Source organism: Elaeis guineensis, chromosome 10 (genome assembly GCF_000442705.2).
Source record: "Elaeis guineensis isolate ETL-2024a chromosome 10, EG11, whole genome shotgun sequence".
NCBI classification, from domain to species: Eukaryota; Viridiplantae; Streptophyta; class Magnoliopsida; order Arecales; family Arecaceae; genus Elaeis; species Elaeis guineensis.
In genome coordinates this window covers 6258585-6283918 of record NC_026002.2, presented here as the reverse complement: position 1 = coordinate 6283918, position 25334 = coordinate 6258585, and the positions used below count along the sequence as shown (strand labels likewise).

Sequence of the window (25334 nt, the reverse complement as noted above, 5' to 3'; positions counted from 1 at the left end):
TACTTGTCATTGCTTGCTTGCTTCTTCAAGTTTCTTTACTTGCCTACCTCTATCTTGGTTCATCTTTCTTCTGTTATGCTATAAGTAGTTCAAATTAAATGACAAAGACCTCTAATATTTCTCATTTATAAACCTTCAAGTTTTTCTTTTGTTATGCATTCCACTAATATTTTTAAGTTTGCATATTTATTTTCATGATAGGAAAGGGGGCTTTCACATTATCGGTATCCCTCCAAAAGGAGGCAACCTGAAGAAAACTCTGTAGATAAAATAAAATCTGTCGATGATGCCTGTCTTCTAACCATGGATATGGACATGCCCACACCACCAAGGGAAAATGAGTTAATTGAATCAAAGAACATGCGTGATCCAGAGCCAGGTATGTCTAAATCTATTATTGTCTTTAAGAAAAGAGATATTCAAGTAGTTCTCATTGAATGAAAAAGTTTATTGATCATTAGTTATGATCAGATGATAGTTTGCTGTATTCTGTAATATCTAGAAATGAAAGGATCCCTTATATTGATACATTCATGAGTTTGCAGTCCTGAAGGTTGTAGACATGCTTGACTTTCTGCTAGGTGCAGAATGTCAATTGTGAAAAATCACATTCACCTCATGCAACAGTATGATATGTTATAAAGAACTATTTACTCTTCATTCTATGCTGTGTTTACAGTTTTCTTCAACTACTTCATGCCTTATACCCAAGTCACAAAGACTCTTGTCAGTACCTATTTTATCATAATATTTACATATCATTATTACCAATAGCTTAGATAATTCACTTTTTTGTTTTTTTGTTATCATATTTAAACATGTTAAAGATTTAATAACTCAATAGATCTACACAAGAATCTCATAGATTTTAATTCAATTAATTTTTAAGTCTTCCATTTCCATCCCACCTCGTTTCATATAATTTGATTTGAAGATGAATCAGTGGAAATTTATCTCACATTTCATTTATGTAATGAAACAAGGTCACTTCTTTTGATTTAGTAATGTACCAAGATATATATAATATAAAGTTTATATATGTCTGGCTATAATGAAATGAAAATGGAAATAAGAATTTTGTTAAATGATTGTTGGAGTTGGCTATAAGTAGCTACAAAGTAGTTAAGATATGCATGTGTCATTAAGATGGAGCTAGTATTCTGGGTCCTGTTTTGCCATTAGTTCCTACTTGGGGCCAAATGCTCCTGAGCTGGAAACTTCGCCTGAGCTTTCTCTTTCTGGAAACATGTCATTGTCATCTCAAACAATCATAACCATATTGGCGCTTACATTTGATTTCATGATCTTAGATTTACCACTTAGCTATCTTAGCATTGTGAGCGCTAATGCGCTTATGTTATGTTCATATATGATCCTTAGAGACCAGTTTTTGTCCATACAGTAAAAGATTGTCATACAACATACTTCATGGAAACTGATTACCATTCTGATATTATCTGACAATCTTATGGGGCAGATTTCCACTATCATGCTTAAACCCTCTTAGAAACATCCTTACTGGTCCCTTCCTCTTTCTATAAGTAGATCAAAGATACTAAAAGTGGTCCTCTCTGTAGTCTTTCTATAAAATAATAAATTGCACTTCTTGTGCTTTTGGTGACAGATTATATATATTCTTTTGTACATCTTTACCTTATTCCAATTTAATTCTCACTTATTCCATTGCTGTAGTTGCCTGACAGTAGTCTTAACAGCGACTTGCTCACATGCAGTTAATTTTCTGTGAACAACAAGAATCGAGTAAATACCAAAACCATTCAAGTTGGCCATATGGAGTTTGTTTTATTCCATTGAGGGGCTGTTTTTGTAATCTGTTAGTTTTTGTAAAACAGATAATCATAAAAATGTTTTTTGTAAACCTGTTAGTAAAATCTATCAAATAACATCCCTGAAAGGTATACACAATTAGATGGTCCAATTTTTTGACCTGAAAAATTATTTATGCTTTGTATAGAAATGTTTGGTTTATAAAAGGAAGAAAATCAGTCTAATGCATACCTCTATTTTTATCGCTTGCTTATAAGCTCCATGGTAGTCCTTGTGACAGGATTTGAGTGCACAATGCCTCGTGCATTAGGTTACAAATACAAGCAATTTTGCATATCTATAAATCACAATTGGTGCTTATCGTTTGAGTTGTGTATTTCTTAGAGACTGATTCGATCAACCTTTTTACTTTGCAGTGCTTTTGACAGTTAAAATACAGAAAGGAGGGCCTCGAACTGCGCTGTATGAACTCTGCAAAAGATGGCAGTGGCCAATGCCTAGCTTTGAGTCAATAGAACAGAAACCAAGGTTAGTATAATTTGGTATTTTGTTATTTTGAAAGTAAAATTGATCTAGTAGAGTTATAATGTCCAAAATGCACATTTTGTAGAAGTAATTTATGCAAATACCATCAAATCTGGGTGTTTCTAGCGGTGGCAATTTAAGAGTGGGGGTGAATTGGGTTTCTTAAAAAAATATTTGAAGAACTAGTGCCCAAAAATAATTTCAAGCGTGTTTATGCTGTGCTAAGGTGACATTAAATATGCAGCAGAAAGATAAAAGTAAATGCAGACACAATCACAAATATAAATAATTTTTAAATAAAACTAACCTAAACTTAACTATGCAATGTGAGAATGAAATAAATATATGTAGCAAGATAAGTAATCGAACAGGGCACAAGACAAGTGCAAGCACAAGCAATACAAATACCATAAATTTATAGTGATTCGATGCGAAATCCAGCACCTATGTGCATTCTTCAAGTCTCCCTATTTGGGAGTTTCACTATAATCCTCTTGATTACAGTGTGATTGTTTTGTTGGGCTCACCATCAAATCCAGTTGATTTTTTTAGGCTCATCAACTAAAACCTTACACCAATTGTTTTCATGATTTCATAATCAACTTAGTTGATTTTTCGGGCTCATCAATCAAAACCCTACATTATCCAATTCTGGACTTGAACAAGCCTCAACCCTAACTTTTTTCTCCAAAAGAAACTTGTAAAGAAAATAATAAAATAATTGAGTACAGAAGAAATAAGTCAAAGCTTAAGAAAATGGAACTCGTTGAAGCTCGAAGAAGTCGTCAATTGATGGTCTTTGTAGACTTGATTTCCTTCTTGAATAGATGAGAGAGGTTCGAATGGATGCTTGAAGGATTTTTCAGTTTGTTGTCTACACAATCAAAGCTCTTAATTCTTTATTTTTCTTTTTTAAGGATATTCAATGCACTCGTGAGAACTGAAGTTTTTCTTTTTCCATTTTTTTTCTTGCTTTCCAATTAAATTCTAAGTCTTAAATAGCCTTAAAATTGGCTCCAGCAAGTGTATTAGCCATTGTGGAAGTCAAAATAGTCATTAGATACAATTTTTGCCTATTAAAAACAATCAGAAAAACTAGTTGTTATGTTGTCAAAATGTCTAAATCGGCTCATCCAAACTTCGAGTCAACTAACCAAAGGCGTTGAGTCGGCTAAGTGAAATTTTGAGATGGTTCAGAAATAGATGCAAATTTTTTTGCGTTTTGTCTGTTCTATTTGTTTGAGACTTAGTCGGCTTAAATTCTATCTTGGTCGGCTTAAAGGCATGCCAAATTCTTTCAAACGTGCCAAAGATGGCTCATGAAACTTAGGGTCAATTCATGACTTCCAACTTCATTCTGTTCAAAATTTGGCATCTCAAACTTATATATCTTGGCCTCAATACTTTTAAAATACTCCAAAAACTTTTTAAACTGTGAGATTATTTCTTCTAGGCTTCTCCATGCTTCTCTAAACTTTTAAGCTCATTATGCCATCGATTTATGACTTTCAACTTGACTTTCTTTATAATGTATTATCCCAAACATATATAATTCATCTTGAAAACTCTTTTGTCTTGACTTCTTTGATAAGATGTTTTCTTGATTTGATGTATCTTTGTGAGGGCACTTCTAACTTTATTTTCTTTATAATGTGGTCTTCCAAACTTATGTAATTCATTTTAAAATCTCTTTTGGCTTGGCTTGGCTTCTTTCAGAGGATTTCTTCCTTGGCTTGATGTATCTTTGTGAGCACCTAAGAAATCCTACAACTATTCTTGAAATATACAATTAGTACCATTTGCACTCAATATTTTATTATTATTAAAATTAATTTTTGGATCAACAATCTTTTTCTTTTTTATGATAACAAAATCTTGAGTATATGCACCATAAAGAATAATGTGTTTTTAAGAATTATGCATCATTATTTTATAAATACATGAAGTAAGCAAATAGATGTCTTTAAAACATAATTCATGAAAGTATATAATCCATAAATAATTCATTCAATTTATCTACAAATATATATTCAATCAAGCATACACTCAGTTATACTCTACTAAACTTCTCTCCCTTTTCGACATCATCAAAAAAGCTTCATTTTCAAAAATATCAAAGTCAAGATTGTATCAGTCAAATTTTAGATCAATTTTGGAATTGAGATATGCAGGCATGAAGAACTAAAATTAGAATATTAAATCATTTCAAAGTAAATGAATCATATCACTTTCAGCTTAAAAGATAATTTTTATTAAAAATTATTCAAAATTCAAAAGACCGTCTCTTTTCTTTTTCATAAATAGCGTCTCCTTTTTCAAAATGCATCAAATGGTTCAGAACAATCAATTTTATTTTACTTAAGATTTTATAATATAATTATTCTCAAAAGTTTAAGGATATAATTATGCATGATCAGATTTAAAACTTATCCTCTCTCTTTTTTTCCAAAATATTAATGCGTGAGAGCACATCATTAAAGATTAAATTCAAAGCATATAAAGCAACAAAGCACTTTGGATTCAAAAAATTTATCCTTTTTTTTTTTTACTCTTTCTTTTTCACTAAATTAGGGCAATTCAAGATCAAATGATTTGATGCTGAAAACATTCAAATCATAGCACATAATGTATTAAGCAAATCATTTTTGTTCCAATCAAATTTCAGGATAATTGATGCAATCATGAAAGATCAAATTTAGAGCATTAAATATAACAAAATATTTTGAGTTCAAATATAAATTTTCTTCAAAAGATTCAGCTTTTATATAATCTCAGAATACCAAGCAAGAATTATTTCATTACTGTTATTTTTTTGGAAAAAAATTATTTGTTCATTTTTTTCACAAGTTTTTCAAAATCAATCATATTGGTGTTGAGAACAACAAATATAAGATTTGAAATTTGATCAAGGCAAAATCATAATATATAGTCAAACAAATAGCAAGCTTTTAAATTTTACAAAGTGTATCAAAACAAATTTCAAATTCAAATTACATATTAAACCATTGAAGAGATTTTACTTTTCATCACTATTTATCATATTCTTTATTATTTTTCAAACATATTTCATCTCTCTCTTTTTATCATTACAAGCAGAATCAAAAAGTATAATAAAGAGAAATGAAATAGAACTAAACATAAGATATTATTAATGATAAACATGATCGTTAGTATATAGTAAGATTTCAGAATAATATATCAAAGAGACGGTTAATGATAAATGGTACACAATTAAAACTCAAACATTGCTTACTCTTTTTGTTCCTTTCATATTTAATTGATACACAAGTATAATCATAGCAAATGAATCAATATAAACTCTAAAAGATTCAAGATGAATTTGCATTACTCTTTTGATTTGCAATAAAAGCACTGATAAAAAAATTTAGCAAATTTCAATGGCTTAAACGCAATCAAGGTTAAGAAGTGCAAAAAATCTTAAAAGAATTTTGGAAGACTCCCTCTTTAATTCTTTTTTTTTTATCTCTTTCTCCCTTCTTGGAGCAAACATATCTTAGAAGTTAGAACAAATATTTCTTAATTTGTTACTCTCCTTTTTGATAATATGAAAAAGAATATTGAAATCATATTAGAAAGAAACATTGAAACATAAGAAGGATAAATTCATTAACAAGTAGAAGTAACCATATGATAATTTAAGTATACAGAACTTCATTCATTCATATTTTAGTCCATAAGACAGATTAACAAATATTTTTTAACATATTTTAGCTTAACTTGGTTTATCTTTCAAAATGCAATTAAGAAAGCAAAGAGATTCATATTTCAAAGATTCCAAAAATTTTACATAAATGAAATTGAAACAAATTTGAGGTGAGTTTCAGTAAATACAAAGGCAATACAATATTTATTATGGCAGATTCATCAAAAGCAATCTATTTAAGCAAATTATTTTTAACAAGTATAGAAGGAATGATTTAAATGATTTTACCTTTACCAAACATAACCATTCCTTTCATCATACATTCTAAGCATCCGTCGATCAAATGTTATATCCTTTTTGATGCATGGGATGCTAGTTACATCTACAAAACATTTATTTTTTTAATTTTGGTATCCAAACTTTCTTGGGTTCTTTGGGATTAGTAAGCATGGTTCCTTTTGGAACTCCAACTTGCTTAACAATAACATTTTCAATCTTTTTTGAATGATATTCAAAAGCTTTATATCCTATTTGATGGCATTTAAAACAAGTTATTGAAGAATTTTCAAAAGAAGCTTTCCCAGACATATTCTTCAAAAATTTTTGTTTTTTCCAAGAATTGAATCCTAAACCAATTTTATCAAAAACTACTCTTTGATTTTTCAAAATTATTTGAAGCTTTTGAGAACTTAAAGTGAACTTATGAACAATGAGTTTTAATTTTTCAATTTTTTTCTTTAGATTGGCATTTTCATCTACCAAATAAGTTCTTTCCTTGAGAGTTTTTTTTTCTTTCTGAAATTTTTCTTTTTCATCGGTTAGGATTTGATTTGATCTTTTAAGCTTTTTATTTTTCTTTTCTAATTTTTTTAAATCATATACCAACTTATAGAATACTTCTTGTAATTCATCAAAAGTAAAATTAATGGGATTTTCAGGCATTACCTCATTTTCTTGTGCCATGAAGCATAAATTGTTTATCTTTTGTACTTCTTTCTACTTTTTCTCTTTCTTGTTTTGCTCCCCCTTTGCCAATATTCTTTTCTTTTATTTCTTCTTTTCTTTGTTTAGCTCTTCCTTAGTTGTAGATTTTTTTCTCCTTTCTTGCTTCTTTTTCTTTTTCATCTTATTCTCATGAGCTATGAGTCATAAGTTAGGGACTTCTTCCTTTTCTTCTTTGGAGCTTGTTTTTTTACTTGATTTACTTCATGATAAGTAGCTTCTAGTTGATCCCACATTTCTTTAGCTGAAATACAAGAAGATATTTTATTAAATTCATTTATATTTAATGAGCAATAAAGAATATTCATTGTCTTTACATTCAGTTGGGTCATTTTCTTATTTTTTCGAGTTTGAAAAAAACAATGCCATCAATCAAAATAGTGGGTAAGGATCATTTACTATGATATTTCACATGTTATAATTTTATGCTTGAATGAATATTTTCATTCGTGCCTTCTAATATGTGTAATTTGTGCCATTGAAAAATGGAAGTCTATTGATTGATTGGTCCCTCAACCAATGATGTACCAATTGGGGCTGCTACTGATTTTTAACTCTTGATAGTTAGATCTAGTGGGCTGAGTATCTATTTTGATATCACTTGTTTCCTAGATGTGGCTATCCAAAAGGGAGGATGAATTGAGTTTCTTAAAAAATTATTTGAAGAACTAATGCCAAAAAATAATTTCAAGAGTGTTTATGCTATGCTAAGGTAAAATTAAATATGCAGCAGAAAAATAAAAATAAATACTGATACATAATCATAAACAAAAATAATTCTTAAATGAAACTAATCAAAACTTAATTGTGTATTGTGAGAATAAAAATATATATGTGCAGTAAGATAAGTAATAGAATAGTGCACAAGATAAGAGCAAGCACAGGCAATACAAAATCATAAATTTATAGTGATTTGGTGCCAAATCTAGCACCTATGTCTGCTCTCCAAGTCTTTTTAGGGAGTTCCACTATAATCCTTTTGATTACAGTATGATTGTTTGCCAGGCTCACAATCAAATTCAGTTGATTTTTCTGGGCTCACCAACCAAAATCTTATACCATTTGTTTTCATAGGTTTACAATGAATCTAATTGATTTTTTAGGCTCATCAATCAAAATCCTACACCGTCCAATTCTAGACTTGGGCAAGCCTCAATCTCAAGTTTCTTGCTTCAAAGAAACTTGTAAAGAAAATAATAAAACAATTGAGTACAGAAAAAATGAGCCAAAGCTCAAGAAAATGAAACTCGTTGAAGCTTAAAGAAGTCATTGATTGATGGTCTTTGTAGACTTGACTTCCTTCTTGAATGGATGAGAGAGGCTCGAATGGATACTTGAAGGATTTTTCAATTAATTGTCCACACAATTAAAGCTTTTAATTTCTCTCTATCTTTCTTTCTTAAGGATATTTAATACACTCAATGAGAACTGAAGTTTTTCTCTTTTCTCATCTTTTTTTTTTTTGCTTTCTAATTGCATTCCAAGTCTTAAATAGTCTTAAAATTGGCTCTTGCAAATGTACTAGCCATTGTGGAAGCCAAAATAGTTGTTAGACATAAATTTTATCCATTAGAAACTGTTAGAATTATGCTTATTTAATAAGTCCAGTATGTCTCTAAATTTAGTATATCTCTAAACATGGTGTGTACTTGCTTTACAAATATGTATTTCTTTATGTACTTATTTTTTATCTATTTAGAAAGATGGGATCTCATTAATGAATTAAATTCCATTTGAGACTTTCCTTTCAACATGGTATCAAAGCACGCTGCTGTCCCTCCCGCGTCCAACCCTAGCCGTAGTAGCTCTCCACCTTCCTCCAATTAGCCTCCAACCCTAGCTACAGCAGCTCCTTGGTCCTTTTTCTTCTTCTTCGTAGCCCCTCTTCTTTCAGGTCACAGCCCCTCCTCTTTGCCGACAATCTTTCCACATCTCAGCCCTTTCTCTTCGCTAGCAACCTTCAAAGCCCTAGCCGCCGCCTCCTCTACTCTTTCAAGCCCTACCCGCACTAGGGTTCCAACTTCTCAAAATCCTAGCTGTCTCTTTCCTTCTCAAAATCTTTTAAACCATCGTCATTGCCACCCTTTGCTATCTTGGAGGTCTAATTAATACTTCTGCATGCTGTCTGCTGAAATCTGTTTGTGATTCTGCAAGATTAGCTGAGGGATCTTCTGTGCATCCGGAGGAGCAATCTGTTCTTAGACAAATCAACATAGATTCCTTTCTTATGCCATGCAAAAGTCTTTTGATTATCTTTCTGGCTATCTACTAATCAAGAAAAAGTGGTACATGCCTGTGATTTTTCTGATTGTCATGTAAAGGTATCCTTCATTTCCTCTTTCATTGTCCGGCTATCTCGTTGTTTCTGTTCTCCTACCTGGTTGCTATGGCATTCTCAAATAATGATAACAAACAACTCTCGATGCTTTTGACTTCTAGTTTTGACATTACAATAAGGAATCTGATGGCAACTATAGTGAACTTTAATGGCACTAACTATCTTTTATGGGCCCAATCGCTCAAATTATTTATTGGTGCCCAATGAAAGGTGCGGCACCTGACTAAAGATCTTTCAAATTTCAAAAATCCTATCTATGATGACTAGCTAGTTAGTGACTGTTGTGTTATGTCATGTTCCTGAAGATGGCTAAACAAATTTGGGACACCCTCAAAGAGATGCTGTGATGAACAAGACCATCATAACACCATTCACTTCATCATCCGAGCAGTTAGCTGATGTTTTGACTAAGTCTCTATCTTTTGGTATTTTCAACTTTATGTGTAATAAGCTGGGCATGTTTGATATATAAGCTCCAGCTTGAGGGAGAGTATTAAAATTATGCTTATTTAATAAATTCTTATATAGGAAGGACATATTTAATATGTCTCTAAATTTAGTATATCTCTAAATATGATGTGCACTTGCTTTTTAAGTTTGTACTTCTTTCCTTATGTACTTGTTTCTCATCTATTTAAATAGATGGGATCTCATTAATGAATTAATTTTTTTTGAGCCTTTTCTTTCAATAGAAACAATCAGAAAAACTAGCCGTTATGTCGTCAAAATGTTTAAGTTGGCTCACCTAAATTTTGAGTTGACAAACCAGAGGTGCTGAGTCGGCTGAGTGAAATTTTGAGATGGTTTAGGAATAGATGCAAATTTTTCTGCGTTCTGTCTATTCCGACTGTCTGAGACTTGATCGGCTCAAATTCTGTCTTAATCGGCTCAAAGACGTACCAAATTCTTCTAAGCATGCCAAAGATGGCTCATGAAACTTAGGGTCAATTCATAACTTTCAACTTCATTCTCATCAAAATTTGGTATCCCAAACTTGTATTTCTTGGTCTCAATGCTTCAAAAATACTTCAAAAAGTTCTCCAACATTGAGATTGCCTCTAGTTTTCTCCATGCTTCTCTAAACTTGTAAGCTCATTGTGCCATCAACTTATGACTTCCAATTTGACTTTCTTCGTAGTGTGCCATCCCAAACTTTTGTAATTTATCTTGAAAGCTTTTTTGGTTTGGCTTCTTTGTCTTGATTTGATGTATCTTTGTGAGCACACTTCTGCTTTATTTTCTTCATAATGTGATCTTCCAAACTTGTGTAATTCATCTAAAAAACTCTTTTGGCTTGATTTCTTTGAGAGGATTTCTTCTTTGACTTGATGTATTTTTGTGAACACCTAAGAAATCCTACAACCATTTTTGATGTACACAATTAGTACCATTTGCGCTCAATGTTTTGTTATCATTAAAATCAATCCTTGGGTCAACACTAGGCTATCTGATTTAATGTAGCGTTTGCTATGTCTATTGGGTGTCAGCCATCTATTTAGTTCCCATTTCAAAATTTTAATAGGGAATTCCTTGTGTTTGATGCATTCTATTAGATGACGTCATTTGCTGTAATCAACCAACCTATATATTCTCTCTCTGTCAAGAAAATTGCAAGTCTTGAGAACTTGATTCCAGCTGGCAATAGAAATCAGAAACAAGGTTTAGTATTATGCACCATGTCGTACAGCTGCTGTGCTTGATGCCCTTTTACATTTTTGGAGGATGTTGATGCAACTGATTTAGTAGGTATCGAGAAGGCCAAGCAGTCTTAACATGTTAGGTAGATTAAAGATTTCGTTGGTAGTTGACTTTCTTTTGTGGGTAATTGACTCTGGAGAGTTGAGAGCGTTTCAGATTTACCGACAGTGGCAGGATTGCATTGGTCGATTGTTTCTCATCTGATTGGACCATGTTTATGATGCCCATTCAGCTGGATTCACTAAACAAAACCTTGTTATCAGATCTGCTGGTAGGATGCACAAAATAAATGACTCGGGTTCATAGGCAAGTGAATTTTAGTAAAGTTGGTGCATTTTTCTTTTTAATCAATCTTATTCTTGTAACAGTGGCAAGGTTGCATTGGCTCGCAATGCTGAAGGAAGAACTGGGTTCCACAGCTTTAGATCGACCATTACGCTGCATGTACCCAATTCAGCAGTCATCACACTCACTGGAGAGCAACGAGCTGATAAGAAGAGTTCACAAGACTCCGTGGCACTAGCCATGCTTTATGAGCTTGAAAAACGGGGCAGGTGTCGTATTCAGGAGGTGTAAAAGGCTACCCAGTAGTATCTATGCTTGTGCAAGAAATTTGAGTGGAGGGATAATTTCTTTTTACATCTATCTCTCTGCTGTATCTATGGGATGTGAATCATCCATTTATTGTATTAATTACTATTTGGTGTTTATTTTCCTCATTAGCCTTTTTCAAGAAGATGGCTTCTTCAGGTAGCCCCTTCTCCAAAGTGTATTTGTAGAACTGGAGATAATGGAGGCTTTATTTGGTATGTGGGTGTGTTCTTTGGATTGGACAGATCGTCGGATATCTTAATTCATGCTCCTTAACATTCAGCGCCTATTGTGATTGCCATTTATTATTGTAATCTAATGCATTTCCCATGGTTATAAATACAGCAGCCTTCATTACCTCCAGTAATATATGAATGTATCTTTCTATATAAATATTCGGTTTTTTTAATGCATGGTGTTAGAATAAAATATCTTCCTCTTTAAACAATTTCTTTGCATCCAAACTCCAGTTAGCTTGCTAATATTGTTAAAAATGCAGCATGCTTAGATCGTTGAGAAGAGTTTATTTGGTTGAGGAGGAAAATTATTTTGTTAGAAAAATTTGGAGGTTTAAGAAAACAAGGGACATTGGCGTTTCCGAACCAAAAAGAAAGGTCCGGGAAGCTCACGATGGCTGTACTAAATAGATGACAGAAATTTAGTAATTTTGCACGATACAAAGTTATTTGGTTTGTATTACATTTCTGGTTCGCTAATATTACATGGGGCCTATTAGATGCTGCTTCTGTTTTCAAAAATTTACGAAGAAAATTGAACTAGATTAGACATGTGTGAGGAGGCTCTTTTTTTTTTTTTTAGTCTATAGTTATTTTTAAATTTTAGACCTTTCGTTGGAAAAGATTATTGCTTTCAAAATAGAAAGAATAAATATAAAAAATAGCAGAAATTCTTTGTAAATGCTTGCTTCAACGTCAGTGTATTTGGTATTTCACTAATTGGTAAGCAAAGAAAAATACAGAATCAACAATGATTTCCAAACAAGCCTTTAGATAATCACACATTAACGTTTTCGTCATTCAAGAATGTAAAAGTTTTTTGAGAGAAATGGTGGACGAGTCCTTTCAGAAAAGAATGTTCAATTCGCCTCCAATTTGAACCAGGAACAATCTTTCTGGGCTCTTATAGATTAGGGAAATAAAGCAATGAAGAATTCGAAAATGAAAGAATGTAGAACTGTTAGACCTTGATGTCGGACTCCCTTTTGACCGTGGAGTCGACCAAAATTCCAGCTGGGGAACCGCATTAATTTTTAAGGCACTCATACTTTATGCTTATTGATTCATTTGGTCGATGAAGAAAAATTATTTTGCTAAAATAAAATGGAAGACTAACAAAAATATCTTCTGGTTTGCTGAACCACAAACAAAAGCAAAACAAGAAGCTGGTCAAGGGGCTAATGAATGCTCCTGTCCACTTTATGACTCTGAATTTACCAAGAGGGCACACGGTGAGGGCTAGAGCTTGCCTTTATCATATGTTGAAAGTTTTCGAAAACTAGGCCTCTACAATAATGTGACATTCCTATATTTCTAGGGCTGATGGGATGAAACATAATTGGCCTCGTTCACTATACCATACATCAGAGTGAGCTTTGATGCTTGGAATTCACCAATAAGCACTGAAACAAGTTGATCGACATATTTCACAATTGAAGATGAGTTAGCCTTGTTCTACTCTATGATTGATCTCAATCATGTGGCCATTTGATTTGTAACAACTTTCAAGAGGTCACTCTGACTCTCATCATATTGAATTTGATCTGCATAACCACATCTTGAAGAGAACTAGGTGTTGAGAATTAGTCTTCTCCTAGGGGGAGGGACTTTCTTGGAAAAGCTTCTTCAGAGGGATAGAATCTGCATAGTCATCGAAGTTTTCAACTCTTTGCAAGGTTGAAGATGGAACTCCAGACAGCCCTGTTTGAGAATACAAAGGCTCCTTAATATGGAAGAACAAATTGTCTAGTTGTCTTGCAATTGAAACTTTCACCTTTTTCCTTAGTGGCATGATGACAGCTATACAGTATTCCTACAGGAACCATTATGACGATGACTACATATTGATTCCATCAGAACTAATATGATGATGACTATATAATATCCCACTAGTATTAGGGTGACGATGACTACATAATATTCCACCAGGTATATCGAAAGCTTGTTGGTTCTCTTTCCATCCATCTGGATATATTGTAGCCCAGCTAATGGAGTTTCATCTAGGTGTGGTGATGAAGAGTGGTGGCACGGCAAATAGATATGCACAGTGCATGCCACCAATATCGAATTAGCTAGAAAGTGATTAAAGAAAGAATAGAGAGTAGTGTAGGTTTTGGTGTATTGATTTTTAAAGACTTTTGTCATCATCACATCACTCTTTGAAAGAGGTGGATAAGGGGTTGGTGTTGGCTATGACAGTGACAGTTATGTTTTTTCGTACTCCGAAGGTAAAAATTACAGTAGAATAAGATAAGATAAAATGCATATTATTGATTGTTGAAGAGTCTTTTACAAAGTAAAACTAATTGAATACAATCATTGATCTTTATAACTGCCAAACAGTCACGATTCTTAAGAATTTTGATAGTTCGCTCCTATGATTTTACATGTAATGTAGCTGCAAGTCCAATCATTATGTCGTTCAGCTTATGACTCATACCCATATATCATATTTAATCATGGCCATGTTTCAATTATTTAGCATGCTTATTGTATTATGGCCAACTCCTATCCCTTCGGCCTGCACCCGCACAGTTCAGTAAGAGTCACATGACTATCATTTGCTTTGTTTCTATGAAAACATATAGCGCTTGCTGAATGCCAATTGAATTATAAAGACATGATGTAACCACTATTACAATAATATAACTTAAGTTATGGTATCATATTTAGCTACTTACCAAGATATCCTAATATTATATTTTAATATTATTTTGTGCTGTTGAGCTTTTCATATGATACTATAAACTAATAAACTATATGTATCGTAATGTATAGTTCTCATTCTTGCCACGGGATAGCCAAGTTTTCTATTAAACACTAATAAAATTGCACTTATATCATGCACAAACTAGAAATAGAATTTCATCACCATTTTGGTATGCTATTTATTATATTTAAATCATGTTTATGTGTTATATTCAACATATCTCTTACAATATTAGAAATTTGCAATATATTTCAAAATATATTAAATACTTACTATTATAATCAAACAATACTATATTATATTTTATTATATTATACTATAATATATTGCATTACTCTATATTATACAATATTGCAATACTGTATTATATCATATTATATTATATTATACTATGTTATATTTTACTCTATTCTACAAATTGCAATACATGAAGGAATTATATGATATACATAATGATGAAAGAATAATAATATATATTTTAATTATGTTGGTGTAAGGATCGTCTTTTGCATCAATTTAATCCGAAATAAATTAATATATCTTGTATAATTTCTTTGATATTCCCTCCTATCCCATGGCTGGCCCAAAGGTGAAAGAGGTCACCAGTGCTATGTAACGTAGCCGGTTCCAAAACAAGAGAGAGAGAGAGAGCGCGCACCATACACCGTGGTTTCTACAAAATCCTTCCTGATGGAAGCCACCGCCGGTATCCCCTTCAACTTCAAGGCTCTCGCAAACAAAAGCCATGGGTATTAGAGGAAAGCGGAGGCGGTCCGGCGATAGCCCTAGCGGCGGCGCCGACGACGACCACCCCGCCCCTCAGGACTGGGTGGCGCTCAACGATGCCCTCCTCCTCCTCATCTTCGATCGTCTGCATTCCCTTCGCGACGTCTTCGTCTTCTCCGCCGTCTGCCGCACCTGGCGCGCCATCTCCCTGCCCACCTTCTCCACCCTCCTACCCTTCCGCCCCCCTCTCCTCCTTCGCCCCGTTGGCACCCCCCTCCCTTCCGGAGTTCCCCGGTGCCGCCTTCGCCGTCCCCACCGATGCGATCTCCTCACCCCCACCGACCCCTCCGCCTCATATCGCTCTATCGTCTCCCGCAGAGCCCTCTCTCACCCCTTCCTCGGCTACTCCTACGGCTACCTCATCTTTGGCGGCAGTCGCCCTTTCCTCGCCAACCCTTTTACCGGCGATGAGTTCTTCCCTCCCCTGCTCACCAGCGACGAACTCGCCTCCTTCAGCTGCGCAGCCCTGACGGCTCCCCTGTCCTCTCCCGACTCCAATCTCCTCCTGTGTAGCTCCCACTTCGTCCTTCGCTGGCGGGCTGGGGATGTCCACTGGTCTAAACACACTCTGGAATTGCAAGGTACACCCATCCGCCAGATAATCACCTTCAATGGGCAGGCGTTCGCTTTTCTTACGGATGATAGGCTGTTTGTCATCAACTTCTCTCCATATTTCAGTATGAGGCAATTGGTGGTGCCGTGGGCAGATGGAGGCCTCCAATTTTGGATATTTGCACCTCCACAGCTGGTTGAATGTGATGGTCAGCTCCTCATGGTTCACTTTTCCGCTGTGAAAGAGCAGATGCTCTTGTCGACTATCCGAGTTTATCGGCTGGATGGGTCGAAAATGGTGTGGACACGAGTGGATACCTTGGGTGATTGGGCTCTGTTTGTGGACATTAGGGGAAAGAGCACGGCGTCGTGCTCCAACCCGAGTAGGTGGGGAGGGAATGCCAACTGCATCTACTGCACAGGGCCTAGCTGTGATACTTGGGTTGTGTTGCCCCTGGATGGAGTGGTCTCTACAATGGACTGCCAGTCCCCTTTATTTCATAACCAATTTTATTCTGCAGATATTCCTTCACCTGTTTGGATGTACCCGAGTACGCTTTTCTGACTATGTTTTTGGTGATGACTCCATCTTCTTGGTGACATGAGTGAATTGGGTTCTTCAATATCTGGAAGCTTCAAGTCGTTATCTTACATCAAGTTGTTTTTTATTCTTCTGCTGCTGCTATTTTTGTTATTCTTGAATAGTTATTATATTCTTCAGTATTTCTATTACGTTGTCCGCTTTCTTCACTGGAAAGTGTTTATGATTGCTTGAGATGACTTAATAAATTGAATCAGCATAAATGCAGTTGTTATCCTCTCTTCTTTGTGCATACTTGAAAGGACTGTGGTATGGATTCTACAAATTCAACTACGGTGGTCTGATTTTCATGCCAGCTTGTTTTGCGTAAAATGAAGAATATCTCTAAGAATTTTTGCCATGCACATTCTTGTATTGCCTCTTCTCACCAAAAATACTCTCCAATAATGTTCCTTCTAGATTACTTAGCATAAGCTTTTTATTGTTTAATATGATGGTTGTGTAGATTAAGTCGGGTATAATGAACTTTAGTCCTAGTTGTAAGAATTCTAGGTTAAGTACACAGTATAGCTACTTCTGGATTTTGGAATGCGTCCATTCATTCATTAGTTTTTGTTATGCATTTTAAATTTGGTAGTAGTTGTGGGTTAACAAAGAAGGGCATTCTCTTTTGTTTCTCTTGACAATAATGATTGGAAAATAAGGTTTACAAAGTATGATGATTATGATTAGGGTGGTTCATTTCTTTTAGGAAATTTTATCCAGAGTACTTAAAAGAGAATATCAAAGACTATATATGCTCTTGTTTTTAAATACTAGAATTGGACACTATTGGAGTACAACTAGTGAACACATAGGTGTAACTTTGCCAAACAATACTTTTATTGTGAGACAAGAATGTTGTATTGGTGCCTGTTTAATGTTCTTCTTTCAAAACCCTTAGTTCAGTATTCACTCTTTTGGGTTTGTAAGACAATAAAATATGCAGTTGAGTGGCGAACTGTTTTTGAGAGAACAAATTTTATTGCTTTAGTTATATTCATACACTAACTATATTTTAGATGAAACCGGTATATATTGACTACTTTGCTTACTTTGGCAGTTCTACAAATTCTTGTTGCAGTTATAAATAGAGAACAGGCTCTGTAAAGTGGGTGATTTCCTTCCTAACTTTATACTACACATACACATTGCATCCCATAATTCCACTGAAATTTTTTGGTTGTGTAGTTGTGATGAAATCTATTAGGAAGGGCACCAAGGATTTTGAATTCAGAAGGTATTCAATTCTTTTGAGTTGCCATAATTTTAAGGTTTCTTGTTTATATGAATTAGCAATGTGATGAGGGTGATTTGTGACCATACAAATATAATATAATTCAAGCTTGTGGTACATTTATGTTATAGATGCTCTGGAAAGATGTGAATAAAGTCACTCTACAATGCAAGTTATCCAATAGAATATAATTAATATGTGGATAATGTCTCAAATTTAGGAGTTTTTGGAACAACTCAAGATGAAAATGGTTTAATGGACCTTGCCAGAGATGGGTCAGATAGAGTTCAATATGGATTGTTAAATGGATGATAAGGTGGTTGGATGGATCTTATCCCATAGCATGCATGTGTATAAAGACAAGCAGTGGTTATTTACAAACAAATAAAAAAAATTCCATTGTGGTGTATTATGGCAGATGAACAAATGGTACATTGATCAGCTGATAAACCACACAATTCAAATTCACATCCCAGGCCAGCAAACTCATTGAGGAAAGATATCTCTGTTCTTGTTAATGTATTACAAAAAGTGGATAAATAGCAGCCCCTTCAGCAGGTGCTATGTATCCAACATGGGCTGCTAAAACATATCAATTCCTTTTCTTACCAAGTATCACAGATCAATAGTCTACACCAACTTTACACAAAAGGAAAATAAAAACACATCAATGGCATATCTATTAAACATCATCCAACACCATAAAATCATTACAACATTCATATTTGTAAAGGTCCATGATGCAATGACATAATATCATCTTCCACCAGACATAATAAAACTGGTCATAAGATAAAGACATTCAAGATCACATTACATCAAAATAGAACTAAGACATCCACATCAAGATGGTGTTCCACCCTTTTCTATACCCTTATTTTGCAGCAACTCCTTTGTCTCGAAACAAGGTACCTATTTCAAAACAAGATATAAATATCTCTTTCCTCTCCCACCGTATGGGTCTGTATGGTGGACACCAAAGCTCATCTGCCAAAGAGCAAATGATGAGTTGACCCAACATCGAGCTCTTGTCTATGGATTCCATTGTCTTAGGGTTGAACACCTTGTTTCGCCCTCTCCTTCTTTTCTCTTGATTGCCACCATCACATGTTGCTAGGACCTCCAACCATTTCTCATTGACGCAGCCACGAAAGCACCACCACATCCTTCCTCTCCATCTTCACGAAGAAGGCCATGGAGACCCCTCACTCTTTCTTCTCTATTTTTCTATTAAATTAAAGAGAAAAATCCCTTGTTTCTCTTTCATGACCTCGCTCCCCCTAATTCTCTCTCTATTTCTCACTCACTCTCTCCCTTATGTGTTATCTCTCTTTCTTTTTATTTTTCTGTCTCTAGCCTTGGTGGGATGCCCACATACCCTAAATCCTCTCTCATGACCTTGGTGGGATGCCCATGCACCCTAAATGTCCACATACCAAATATCCACTTTTGTTACTAAAGCCTTTGACCTCATTAGAGTGTCAGACTCAAGGGCCAAGCCACACATCCGAGATAATCATTATGAAATTTATTCTAAATTTTCCTTTTGGATTGAATTATCTAGATATGCTTAGGATCTAACATATATGAATCCTAGAGGTAAAGCCACAGATGTGCATATCTAGGGCTACCACACCTGATTCGGGAAAATCTTAGGATGGAGAGCCCAGAAAGGGTGTCACAATCACGTGGAATTTTTGGATTTTAGGGATTGTAATTAGGGTTAAGAAGGAAGGCCTAATATTTTTGATATATTTATTTTAGGCCGTGAATAATCTTATGAGAAAGATTATTGGATCTTGTTGACTTAGATTGGCGAGTGTCTCTATCACCCTATTGTTTTTCATGCATTCATGTAAATTTTTAGAAAATTTATTTTTGAAAACTTATATCTTGATCAACATGCTTTACCTTGTTTGAAATATGTATCTATAATTTGAAGGAATAGCAGTTTTTGAAATTATACGTTATATAGAGTTACTTATAAAAATGTTTTGAAAGTCAATATGATTATGCATGATTTACACGGCATAAGATTTGATTTCAAAATATAGATTAAGCATGTCATATATTATTTGAGTATGATCATCAGCATGATGATTGGTTTGCATGGTGGAAATGTTTGAAATGGCATGTTAAATACTATTTTGAAAGCACATGGACATTTGGAAGAGTTATGCTCACCATATGACTAAGAAAATCGGTTTTGGAATGTATTTAGTGGTTAGTCTCTAGTTTGACTGTGATTTGGGCCGAGTCGATGGGGCTAACTATTGGCCATGTGTATTTAGAAATGAGTTTCTTTGAGGCCTAGCTAGTTTAGCTGATCGAGGATATTTTTAAGGCTAGTCCTTTTCAGGCTTAGTCAATTAGGGTTGATCGTTAGCGTATGCCGATTAACATGTTTTATGTTTTTAGAAGTTAGTCTTTTTCGGACCTTATCATGAGACTAATCATCACCATATGATTTAGAGCTAGTTTCTATCAGGCCTAGCTAGTTGGGGCAGATCATTGGCATATGTTGATCACTACCATATTATATTTTTAGGAGCAGTCTCTTTCAGGTCTTATCATGAGGCTAATCATGGCCATAGTTGCTAAGACTGAGAGAAGATAGAAATTATAATTGCTTTATTAAAAATTTTATGAAAGGCGTTTTCTATAAGGTGCATCTAAAACTAGTTTTTATACCAGTATTTTGAAAGGTGAAAAACATGTGCATATTGGTTGTAGATTTCCTTCTTGAAAATTTATCAAGTTAGATTCTATTACAATTTATCATGATATTTGGTACTTATTTGAACATTCTTTTATTTATATACATACAAATGCTTGATCCAACTACAGTTGTAGATGTAACTTACTGGACTGTTAGCTCACTTTTCTTTTTCTGTCCTTCTTTTTCCAGATTCAAAGGTATAGCATGAATTCGACTGGGCAATGTACTGGAGAGATTAGGGACTTGTTGCAGGTTCTGCTTGAGTAGATTTGAATCAAATTTATTCAGTGGTCTGAAATTGTGTTAAGAGAAATTTCTGCATTTTGTTCATATGGTTTTTGAATTATCAAACTGTGATTATTTAAATTTTATGGTACAATGTTGAAATGCTCTAAATGCCACTGCCTACTCATTAGTATTTATTGAAATATATTATGAAATTAGAAATTTATTTGGCAGGCCTTACATGTCTTGTAAGGCCCAACCTTATGGGACGTGCGGCCGTTTGCCACATTCCGCCTCATGTTGTTGAGTCAGGGAGTGATAAAAATATTTCTTGTTGTCTCCTAATGGTCTATGCCAATTGCATTGACCGGTATGCATGGCAAATGATATGTTGAGTGGAGCCAGAGGGTGATGGGGGGCCGCAACCTTTACCCCTTCTTCTCCACCATACTATTCCCAAACCAATAATACCTATTCGGCATTAATTGATTCTCTATCGTAATTGATGGGGCAAAAAACCTCTCTCCATTCTAATTAATTCTCTATCCTATCCTCAATCTCCAATCTTCATCATCTCAAATTTGTCCTTTCTCATAATTTTAAACTTACTCCAATAGTCAAGTTAGAAAGCAAATAGTCCATTAGTTTCTCCACTAGAACCTACCCCTCTAAATGGTGAAACACTACTCAAGCATTCTGTCCTCTTTGTCTCTCATAGGTGTGTGTGTTGGGCATAGATGAAGGATTGTGTTTCTTCACCATGCAGGTTTAATCTTCAACACATCATAGGTTTGGATTTCCTCTTGCTTATTTGCTTTAGTTGTTTCTTTTTTTCTTTTTTGTTTCTTCTGCTAAACTGTATTCCTTAGACTTGGAGTTGTTATACCTTGTCCAATGCAAGGTCTATAGTGTAGATTAGTGATCATGAATCATAAACACTCTATATGCACTATTTTACATATATGAATGTGTATTTATGTTGGCAATCCATATACTTTTGACTCTATATGTAATATTATTGAAAATACATTCTATTCTACATTATATCTTTTGTTTAGACGTGTAGTTGTCACATTTATATTCTTAGGATATATTGTAATATGTTGCCGATCCATATACTTTTTACTCTGTACATATTATTATTGAAAATACATTCTATTCTACATTATATATTTTGTTGAGTTATGTGTAGTTATCACATTTATATTGTTAGGATATATTGTAATATGGCTCACAATATTGTAAGATGCATTATTCTGGAATTTGATGCTTCAACTATGCGGTTGCCTCATTCAGATCAAGTTAGCTTTTTGGTTGAACTTGTTCAACGTATACTTTTGTCTAGTTTTCGTTTATCTTTCTGATTTTATTATTTTAATATTTAAATTTATTATTTCCATTTAGGTGTTTTGTGCTTACAAGTTTTAGTTATTATAAATCAAGTGAGTCAATAGTCAACTATAAAAATTTCAAGTACTAATGCATTTACATTTTTATGTTTTGCCTTTGACCTTAAAATTACAATGGTCATAGCAAATCTTAATAGTATTGATTAATGATTTGATGTATCAGATATGTTACACCTCTAACCTTGCCACGATTAACAATACTCGGTCTGTCCTTTGGGCATGTAACTTTTCTATCATGCTCATACTTGGCTAACATGTTATTTATACTTGGCTAACATGTTATTTACTATATCGCATGAAGCAGTACATGATGGCATCTAACTAATTATTGCGATATTTGTTTTAGGGGGAGGAGAAGAAAAGGAGTGCTTTGTCTTTTTAGATTGTCAATCTGTTTATATTTTGCATATGCAAAACCTTGTTTTCCTTTTACCCTTTATCTCATAAGAGGGCTTAAGGTGTGGGATGCTGTCTGCCCACCAAAAATTATGTTGATTATTCATTGCTAATTTTAAGTATACTTGGATGATCATTGCCAATGAGGGTGAACCATGTCACAATTGTAAGCCTCCCTTATGATCCAGATGTCATGGGTTTGAAACAGGGAAACACCTTTTCTGCACATGGGATAAGGCTGCATCCATCTAACCCTTCTTAGACCCTTCAATGATGTGAGCCTTATGCATTGGGCTGCCATTTTATGGGTGATCATTACCAATATTGGAAAACTTGGCTATCATCTCTTTTATTGTGTCTCTAGGCTGCAGCTGCTCTTCGTAAGTTGTTTGATTTTCTTGAGTTTGTTGTCACCTGGTTTCCTCGAATTCTGTTATCCCCTGTATATCTTGTTATTGATAGTTGCTTCTATGTGCATTTGTCTACTGATGATCAAGTTGTCACAATGAGAGTTTTGCTCTAATTTAATGGCCAATTAGAGAGAGCGAATTTTATTTACAGATTTCAAAGCAACCTTGATAGAAACTTAAGGGATTTTTTATATTTATTTTTAAATTATGGACTTTTCTGGTAGGTAGTTCACATTCTTTGTTGTTTGTGATCAGGGCAGCTGTTTGTTTTATGATGTATGGTTTGTTTTTGTTGGTTTGATTGTGATGGTTACCCTTTTTTGTTCCCGTGCAGTGTCATGTGTTCATATGCGGGTATTTACATGGATCACATTCTCTTGACTCATTTCCTATGAGGTTGACTGCTTCCTATTGCTGTCTGTTTTCTCATGTTGTTCATCTTCTCTTCTTGTTGCTTTGTGTCATTGAATTGCTTACTTATCTAATAAGGTATAAAGAGGCTATTAAATATCTGTTTGCCTCAACTCATACGCATGCTATTGTGCCTGTGGTAGCCTTGAACTGATAAAGCTGATCAATCTGAGAATTGGCATATTCGACTGTTACGTTGGTGGATGGTCACAAACTTCTCACACATAGTGCTTCAGTTTTACAGAGTTATTGTTGCAGATGAATGTGTACTTTTTTTTAAATTTTTAATATATATATATATATATATATATATATATATATATATATATATATATATATATATATATATATATAATGAATAGTTTTTAAAAGCCTATTGCTTATCATAACATTCTTATAATTTTTGGTCAAATATCATTACAATCTGAAATACTACGAGGATAAATAATTATGAAGTTTCACCAGAAAAGAGGGATCAAAAATAGTGTGCAGGGGTTGGAAGGCTAAACTTGAAGCTTAAGTATTTTTCAATTTGATCACGGGGCTTTTACAGGAAATACAGGTTTGAAGTCTTATATTTATGAACAATATAGACCTTTGTTATAAGATAAAATCAGTTCTTGTCATCAATTGAGCCACTCATACTAGATGTTACATGTTACGGTAGTATCTTGAATGCCTTGGATTTGACATGTTATCATTGATATCTCTGATCAGCGGACTATCCACGCAGTCACTGACCCAAGTACAGAATTGAGATATGTAGAACAGAGCTATTTATCTCTGATATTTTGTACGGATTGTTTATCTCAGCCAGCCTTCTATAGTCTCAGTCGATCAGTTTTTGAACACGTGCTATAGCTGTCTACTTTGAGTGGATGGGCTCAAGTGTAGTCAACTCTATTGATTTTATGGAAGCGATTGAGGGCTGAAATATCTTGTTTGTTACGGCATGTTGAATGATCTTGCAATTTTGAAATTGCATGATCTCATAGTTGCCTGATCAGCTGTTCGACGACATTCTTTATAAATCACCAAAGTCTCGAGAATCAAGGTAAATGAAGCAATCCTTCTCAGAGAATTCATTGCTGCTCTCTTTGTTCTTGAAATCTGACTTGAGCATCGAAAGATCCTCGCAGGAGTGAAAATCTTCTGCTCGGATTTTTTTTACAGGTCACTCCAGTACTTCTTACGTAGGGATCAGGCATCTGTCTTTCGATCGAGTCGAAACGAGCAGCAACAGATAGAGGAAGGGTTTACTTTTCGCATCATCATGTCATCAAAATGAGTATCATCTAGTCTCTCCAACGTCGTCGCCTCCCATCAGGTGGAGAGTCAGGTTGCCAGCTAAGCGCAGTCACCGACGACGGTGACTCCTTCGTCAGTCCAGCCAGCATTGGTTATGGCAGATTAGTTCAATCTGCTCTTTCAGTAGGTTCAAAATTTGACAGTTGCTGTTCAAGCAATCCAGACTGTTCTAGTGCCTTCGTCGACGGCATCACAATTTACTCGGATTGCCCTTGCACCTCCCTTGGCAGTACAACCGGTGGTTCTCTTGGCGGCATCATTGGCGCCTCCTGCGGTGGTGCCTCCATTACAGCCAGAGCCGCATGTGCCTCACCAGAGCTGAGAGAGGAGGCAGACTCACCAGAGCTGTCCTAGGGCCCAGTAGTTAGTCGGGCGGTGATCTTCTAGTCACGATCAAGGAATAATTCAACTCCTAATCGCTATTCTCTCCAGTATTTTTAGGCTTGGATCGTTCGAGATCTTGCCATCGAAAGATGATTTCGGATACTTGATGAGAGGATAAATAAGAAGGTTGAGAATACTTTTAATAATAACTCCTTGGCATAGTTCTACGAGGGGTTCAATAATGAGCTGTCCTTCACTCTGAGGATATTATAGAAGCCACTCCTTTGGCACTTCAAGTTGCTCCAGCTCAAGATTTATGATGGGACTATCGATCCCGTCGATCATTTGGAGACTTTTAAAATGGCAATGCTCCTCCAGAGTGCATCTGATGTCATTCTCTATCGAGTGTTTCCTCCAACTCTTAA

The 25334-nt window shown here is 34.6% G+C and overlaps 2 protein-coding genes across 15 annotated transcripts in view; both read left to right on the top strand.

Annotated features, from left to right (window-relative positions):
* LOC105053462 (endoribonuclease Dicer homolog 3a) overlaps window positions 1-11895 on the top strand; it is a 31002-nt gene extending 19107 nt beyond the window's left edge. Inside the window, exons 23-25 of the mRNA XM_010934623.4 lie at window positions 202-379; window positions 2205-2316; window positions 11384-11895. Coding sequence (XP_010932925.1) covers window positions 202-379; window positions 2205-2316; window positions 11384-11591 — 498 coding nt within the window. The 3' untranslated portion in view covers window positions 11592-11895. The remainder of the gene's footprint in view (window positions 1-201; window positions 380-2204; window positions 2317-11383) is intronic.
* Window positions 11896-15129: 3234 nt separating this feature from the next.
* Window positions 15130-23458, top strand: LOC105053464 (uncharacterized). Of its 14 annotated transcripts, XR_012134901.1 has the most exons (5): window positions 15130-16441; window positions 17534-17581; window positions 17662-17710; window positions 20616-20678; window positions 23201-23457. XR_012134901.1 is itself a non-coding variant. In XM_073244627.1 (3 exons), exons 1-2 carry the CDS (start codon window positions 15298-15300, stop codon window positions 20627-20629), a joined length of 1158 nt encoding a protein of 385 aa, XP_073100728.1. In that variant the 5' UTR covers window positions 15130-15297; the 3' UTR covers window positions 20630-20678; window positions 23201-23455. The 14 variants fall into 14 exon arrangements, 2 of the variants coding, with proteins under 2 accessions (XP_073100728.1, XP_073100727.1); XR_012134898.1 differs by having other exon boundaries at window positions 17534-17710; window positions 23201-23458; XR_012134899.1 differs by lacking the exon at window positions 23201-23457 and adding an exon at window positions 21370-21387 and having other exon boundaries at window positions 17534-17710.
* The last annotated feature ends 1876 nt before the right edge of the window (window positions 23459-25334 follow it).